General features: G+C 42.4%; 1 protein-coding gene across 1 annotated transcript in view; it reads left to right on the forward strand.

The window, feature by feature from the left end:
* Positions 1 to 5826, forward strand: part of LOC119367910 (ATPase GET3B-like) — a 6312-nt gene extending 486 nt beyond the window's left edge. The window contains exons 2-11 of the mRNA XM_037633287.1: positions 311 to 519; positions 607 to 666; positions 939 to 1034; positions 1486 to 1557; positions 1648 to 1716; positions 1809 to 1874; positions 4805 to 4867; positions 4954 to 5052; positions 5190 to 5324; positions 5441 to 5826. Coding sequence (XP_037489184.1) covers positions 311 to 519; positions 607 to 666; positions 939 to 1034; positions 1486 to 1557; positions 1648 to 1716; positions 1809 to 1874; positions 4805 to 4867; positions 4954 to 5052; positions 5190 to 5324; positions 5441 to 5578 — 1007 coding nt within the window. The 3' untranslated portion in view covers positions 5579 to 5826. The remainder of the gene's footprint in view (positions 1 to 310; positions 520 to 606; positions 667 to 938; positions 1035 to 1485; positions 1558 to 1647; positions 1717 to 1808; positions 1875 to 4804; positions 4868 to 4953; positions 5053 to 5189; positions 5325 to 5440) is intronic.
* The last annotated feature ends 1329 nt before the right edge of the window (positions 5827 to 7155 follow it).

A 7155-nucleotide genomic window follows, 5' to 3' on the forward strand; every position in this document is an offset into this window, starting at 1 on the left:
TCATGTAACAAGAATCAAATGTATGCATATTTACTCGCTGCTAGTTGTAGTTCTTGGTCTATTTGGTTGCTGTCATGTTATGGATATCAGATTCTGTAATCTGTATGCCAATCAATTTCTCCTTGTGGGATAATGCTGCGTTGTGTTGTACGAGTTTGGACAATGCATGGAATCTGCATCATACCTGTCTTACGAGCCATGATCGGTTGTGATTTCTCTACTGAATTCCAGATTTGATAACTTAAAACCAGACCGCTGCTCTGAAGCACATGGGACACGCTAATAGTGCTGTTTCTGAATTTTTGAACAGCAAGATACAATTCCAGTCTGGTGGAGGTTAATGGCGGATTTGGGGAGATGGTTGCCGACACAAAGAGGTACTACGTGCTTGGAGGCAAAGGTGGTGTTGGGACAACAAGCATGGCAGCATCACTTGCTATGAAGTTTGCCAACCATGGTGAACCGACGCTCATAGTTTCTATGCACCCAGCACATTCACTGGGTGATACATTTGAACAAGTATCTGAGCTCTTGTATTGTTATGCAATGCTAGTGGGATTAATTCTTTAGCCCCTCTTTTGAATATCTTGCATTCGTTGTTTATAGGACCTGAGTGGCGGTAATATTGTACCTGTCAATGGAGTCGACTCTCTTTTTGCTGCCGAGGTAGGAGCAGTTGCACTGGAATGGTTTGCAATATCCCGTTCCATCTTGCACTTTTATCTGTTCGGTGTGCATGGCCACCATCAGCTGTCCAATCATAAAACAAACACTTTTTATAATCCTGGAGATAGTGAATGTAAGGAGAGGTTGATCTTTTCAATTTTCTAGTTGAAACTGGGTTCTGCCATGCTTGTACACTTAATGAAGTCATGTAGAGGATCCAATTCTGGTCATGCTTGTTGCTTTGATGATGGATGGAACTTGTTTCTTTACAGATTGGCCATGTTAATACAAAGGAGGAATCTTCTAATAGTGGATCTTTTATGTGTAATATACTGGACAAGATAGGGCTTGGAGTCCTTGCTGATCCGGTAAACATCACCTCAGAAATCTTTTTTATTTTTGCTTCTCCATCTTGCATTTTAGTTGATTTCCAGTGTCATGGTAAAGTTTCTTTTTATTTGCATCTACATTGATGCTTAAATCGTATACGCCATAGGCTACATGTATGCTTGTTCTTGCACTGCCGTTTTCTTCATTCGCAACACACCCAGATAATGATGTGTCTTGAGTTTGGACTTTGGACATGAGTTGTTGGTTTCATATGCTTATATACCTTATTATGTAGCACAGCTGCATCATATTTGCAACACTGGTCAGTTGGCCAATTATTTCACATGCACTTTTTATTCAACATTGTCTGATCAGACAGAGTACCATAAATTTATCTTTTGTTTGCTATTTCTTCGAGCAGAGACATTCTTTTGTTTTAATATCTTACTAGTTAACCTTACTTATGCCCATGATGTCTGGCCTTTAAAGCTGGGAAAGAATAAGCTGCATGAAATGCTGATGAAAACTCCTGGATTTGGAGAAGCCGTTGCAATTTCGAAGGTATCAATCAAAGTTTACAGTCTGGTGGGGATTTATTATTCGTTACACACTTTGTAAAGTTCAGTCATCACCTGAAGCGTATCCTTGCAGCTGATGCAAATCGTCGAACTGCAAGAGAGCAATAAATTTAGGCGCATAGTTTTGGATACCGCGGCAACTGTATGCACACTTCACTTTGCCTTGAACCCAAGTCTATTCTATTTCTGCTTCTTTCACTTCTAATTGGGTTATTATACTTATATACTGCACAGGGGCATACACTAAACCTTTTATCCGCTACAACTTTAATGGAGAAGCTCCTTGGTATGGCCAATAAGGTGAGCTTTGCCGCAACCACTAACCTTGCCTCATATAGCTTTATACTGGTTACATGAATTTCGCTTGATAGAGTATGTGTTTGCGCATGTTTTCTTTTTCTTGCGATATTTACATAATGGTGATCGAAGTAGTAATTATTAAGGAACAGCGGCAGGGACAAACTGTTAGGGTTCGGGGGCTTTCGCTCATATAAGAAAATAATTCCGTAAAAAATCCAAAGGCCTACTTGTTGCATGGCATAGGTGCAAAGTTTAGTTCCAAATGGATAGTGGAGAGGAGTTGAGACCAACATATAAGGGACTCTCTCTCACTCCTGCTATTAGCTTGAGAAGAAGACCGATACACGCACTCTCCTCCTCTGCTGCTGCCGCCCGCCTCGTCATGCCATGGAACACACGCTCACATAGTGTTTCGTCGAGCCGGGCTTAGACCCATGCTAAGTATTTGTTTTTTAGCTTGCTGGTTAGAGTTGCTAATTATTTATTATTAGTTACGAGTCATTAGTAGATGCGTTAGTAACAGCCTCCGGTTTGTTTGATGGTGGGCTGTTACTGACTCGGATGTGGGTTTATCCCATCGTCTTACCCCACTGACTATAAAGAGAGTAGTTCGGCAACCCTAACCGTCACCCATCAGAGTGCATCTATCATCTGCCCGCTCGCACCACTTTCACTGTTCCTCTCGCTCATCTTGGCTGCATGGTAGAGCAGGGCTCTGGAAATGCGCCTTGGCGAACCTGCATCTGGTGAAGGGTGATAAGTTTTTGGGTGAGTGTGTCTTTACGACTGCTCACCTTCGTTTGACTACTTCCGTGACCAAGACGACTTCCACTGACTTTGACATTGCGGATCTCGCCATGGCCGACACAAGCATGACTGCCACTGCTTGACTAGATTGTATATCTTTTCACCTCTTCGTTCATGTGAATGCTATTTATGCGGATTTTATAGATATGCGAGTTCTATGTTTTGTACGTAACTCGCACGCCTAGTTTAGAGTGTGATTAATATTGCTAGCATGATTGTCATGGTATTAATCTGGATTGAATTAATTATAAATTTCCTACTTATTTCAACAATCCTAAAACCTTATTTGTTTAGGCAATTTTCAATTCAAGGCTTTGTTGCTGCTCTGAAACAGAACCCCTTTACGGGTGTGCACTTTAAGCTTTGGCAAATGAGAACCATCTTGTGGCTCACTGTTCCGAGCGCAGTTTGAACAACCACATTCTTTCCCTTGAACATGTGAGAAGTCTTTTGCAGCACAGGCTCTAGACTGTCTGTCGGCCCTCTTGGTGTGTGTATCTTTTGCCTCGTGTTCTCTGGGTACACGTAAATAGTGATTAGTCTCAAGATGGTTTTGTTTGCCAACGCTTAAAGTGCACACCCTTATATGGATTCGGTTTCAGAGCAGTAGCAAAGCCTTGAATCAAAAATTGCGTGAACAAATTTGTTTTTTGGATTGTTGGAATAATGAGCAATTTTTGAATTACTTTAATCAAGATTAATATCATGAGAAGAATGCTAGCAATATTAATCACATACTCTAAACTAGTCATGCGAGTACATATGAAACACATAACTTGTATATCTATGAAATTCACATGAACAAGGTGAACGGGATGTACGATCTGGTTGGAACGGTTGCTTTGGTGGCAGTCTTGCCGGTGTCAGCCATAGCAAGATCGGTAAAGTCGGAAGTCGTGGAAGTTGCCACGGTTGTGGAAGTAGTCGAACAAAGACGAGCAGTCGCGCCGAGACGTCCCCCAAAAACCTAATCGCCCTTCACCGGGTGATGGTTCGCTAAGGGCATGGTTCTGGAGCCCTACTATCTTGTGCACGTGGTCGCCGGGATGGGGAAGCCAAGAGCGACACAGTGAGAGGAATGGTGGTGCGAGTGCGAGGTAGCAGATACGATCTGATGGGTGACGACAAAGGTTGCTGAATTTATCTTTATATAGTCGGTCGAGTAAGACTTTGAATAAACCCACGATCCGAGTCGGTAACAAACCACATCTGAACAAGTTGGAAATGTTTGTTATTAACACGTTCATTAATGAATTGTAATTATTATTAATTAATTAATTATCCATTCCAACCGGCAAATATAAAACGCACACTCGACATATGTCTGAGCTTGGCTCGGCTCTTTCATGAAACATGTGCGAGGCAAACGGTGGAGGAGCGGCGTTTATCTGTCCTCTTCCCAAGCTCTTAGGAGGAGTGAGAGGGCGAGAGTCCCTTGTATGTTGATATCAACTTCCCTCCATGTGAGACCAAACTTTGCACCCATGCCATGCAACCATAGTGGTCCTTTAAGATTTCCTGGGAGTTGTTTTTTATATGGGCTAAAGCTACAAACTGCATCAAAGTAAGATTTTTTCCATGCGGTGTAAGCATTAAACTGGGCTATGGACTTATTGTAACGAATTTTAACGTTAGAAAGAGAAAAGGAAGCCAAACAAACCGTTTTGTTAGGTTCAACTTGCCTTTTTTCTTCTTGGACAATTAGAATACCCATTATAAGGCCAAATACTTTTGTGCTGGTTTGTTTCCTGTTTCGAAACCCTCCATGCTCTTTTCTCTTAGGTAATATTACTTAGAAATATCTTTAGTTAATTTATTTATGTTGCTGAAATGCCCAAATGAGTATTCATATGAGATACTAGGTGGTGCATGCTACAGGTCAGAAGGCCTTTTGACTGTCTTTTGACTACATGTTGGTATTGAATTCAACCATTTAAAGAAAATAAACGCTATAAATACAGTGTGCATGCACAGTGATGTAGGAAGCACAGATTTTTGTACCAGCTGTTGAAACTCATTTGGAAACTTTCCTGAATTATGCTTTGCTGGGACCCTGAAACCAGTCTTGTGTTTATGCGAATGTGCAAGTAAGTATAACACATGTAACTCCACGGACTTTTCAGGCTGTGAATTTAGCGTCGTCCTTCCCAGCTCTTAAATCAGCTTTCGGGAAAGACCAAATAGATGTAAGTGCATACTAATTTCCTGTTTCAGTTGGATAGTTATGTTTGTAGCATGTATTACAGACTGATCATCTTTCTATTGTATAAAGCCTGCCAGGATAGAGGTGCTAAGAAAGCAGATTGCCAGAGTACATGAGCTTATGCAAGATCCACAATCAACTGAATTTATCATTGTGACGATTCCTACGGTAAATGCCCAACCATTATTGCAATAGTGGCAACATTTATTTGATGCAAAAATGTGTCGGCAAATATTGAAACGCGTAAAGCGCATGCATGGTAGCTGCATCTATTTGATCATGCTTGTGGGTGCTCGCTTTCTCAGGTGATGGCTATTACCGAGTCATCAAGGTTTCATGCATCTTTGAAGAAGGATGGTGCGCCAGCAACAAGGCTTGTCGTAAATCAAGTATTGCCCCCCTCTACATCTGAGTGCAGATTTTGTTCTACAAAACGCAAGGTACCATTCTGGCAAGTTCCTATGATTCAATTTGTAAAGGAGCTTCCAATCGCATAATCGTAACTTAGCAGTGCTATGTCCCTCATCCCGAATTAATTAGAACTTGACGGTTTCAGGAAGAAGCACGTGCCCTGAATATGATAAGCAATGACCGTGAGCTCGGCGGCCTAGAGCTAATCCAAGCGCCGCTTCTTGATGTGGAGGTCAGAGGCGCCCCCGCTCTCAGATTCTTCGGTGATGTGGTCTGGAAATAGACGCTAGGATGCCAAGCCGTGACGAGAATTTTGTTATTTCATCGGAAACTCCACAGTACTGGTGGCGGCATTCAAATTGTCTGGAAATGTGGTTGAATCTGGAGAAAAGATGAAACCCAGCAGGATACCAGACTGTTCAGGCTGTAGACGTTTGGTAGGTTCTTAAATAAGAAACGGAGTATTAGTTGCTGTCCTCACGTGTTTATCTCTTATTAATTGGACAATCCATGATCGTGTTGTTTCCTATACTTGTCATGAAACAGAGCATTTCTAGACGAAGCAAATTTCAGTGGGTAGAGAGGTCTCTTCCAGGTACAGCGCGTGCTACTGCAGGCACGTTTTCCGTTTCTTTTCCTCGTTTGATGTGGCTGTGGCATGGCGATTATCTAATTTAAATAGTGATTAAAGAGCCTGACAGGTACCCATCTGAAGGCTATATTTGCACAACAGCTAACCAGATGTTTAGATTAGATATAAACCACTCGTATCGTTGTTCATATAAAAATATTTAAAGAGGCTTGACGGGATCAAAGAGGTTAAAGGAAAGGCAGCTGTGCGCACTTCACCTTCCTCTGAAGCCCGTGTACATGTCTGTGAAAAGACTGTCTCTTTTTTTTTCCTTGTCTTATTAGTTCCTTTCCGCTAGGCAGCTAGGCATGCTATATTTTCAAGTTTTGTTTTGCCAATCCTGCCTTTCTTTTTTCTTCTGCTTTTCAGTCACCTACTGGTGTGCCTTCTGTAAAGCCTTTTCCTTCTGGCGTTTTTTTTTTGTATTCTTTGCGGAAAGCATTTGAAAATAAAATTATAGTATCCTTGATGTTGAAGTATAACCATGCAAGGACCTGTTTTGCTGGATACTAACTACCCCCTCCGTCTAATATGGGACTGAGGGAGTAGCATAGATGGTGCACAATAGTACAAGTCATTCCCATGGTGCGCAAATGCGCAATCTTTCGTTCACCTTTATGAATAAACGTCACACAACCTATTGTCAAGATGTTTCTTCGATTTCTCGAAATGTATAGTCTTTGGTCGGGCGTATGCATGGAGTTAAGCTCGTACCCACACCTCTACTACAAATATTACCGTGGTGAATGGTGGTGGTGCGTATTATTTTTGGTCGGGCCTGCTTACCATGTGCATGGTGCGCTCCCATTTCGCTGGTTAGAAAAGCAATCACATGTCTCAGCAAAAAGATGAAGATAATACTACACTAGCTGGCACCAGTCACTGGTGCTTGTCTTTGGACAACATACGTAAAGTGCAGAGCAACCAAAGTATAGCCGAAAATCAGTTTTGGCTCTCGGGCCCACATGCTCCCTGTCCACACTTCTCATAATGCGCGTCTTGGATGTACTTCTATACTTTTTGTAAGGGGAAACGTTGCCACCCGGCCAAAGATCTGACCGGTCGCATCCACGAGCGCAGCCCCTTAGTGATTCAGATCACGACATGTAAGGTACACGGGCCCACCCCGGCGCTCGTCCTCCTTCTCCCTTATCTTCTCGCGCTACGGCTGCAGCTTCTTCTCCGCTGCAATCTCCTTCCCCAGACATAGCAACATCTCACCGGAGATG

Source organism: Triticum dicoccoides, chromosome 2B (assembly GCF_002162155.2).
Source record: "Triticum dicoccoides isolate Atlit2015 ecotype Zavitan chromosome 2B, WEW_v2.0, whole genome shotgun sequence".
In the NCBI taxonomy this organism is placed as follows: Eukaryota; Viridiplantae; Streptophyta; class Magnoliopsida; order Poales; family Poaceae; genus Triticum; species Triticum dicoccoides.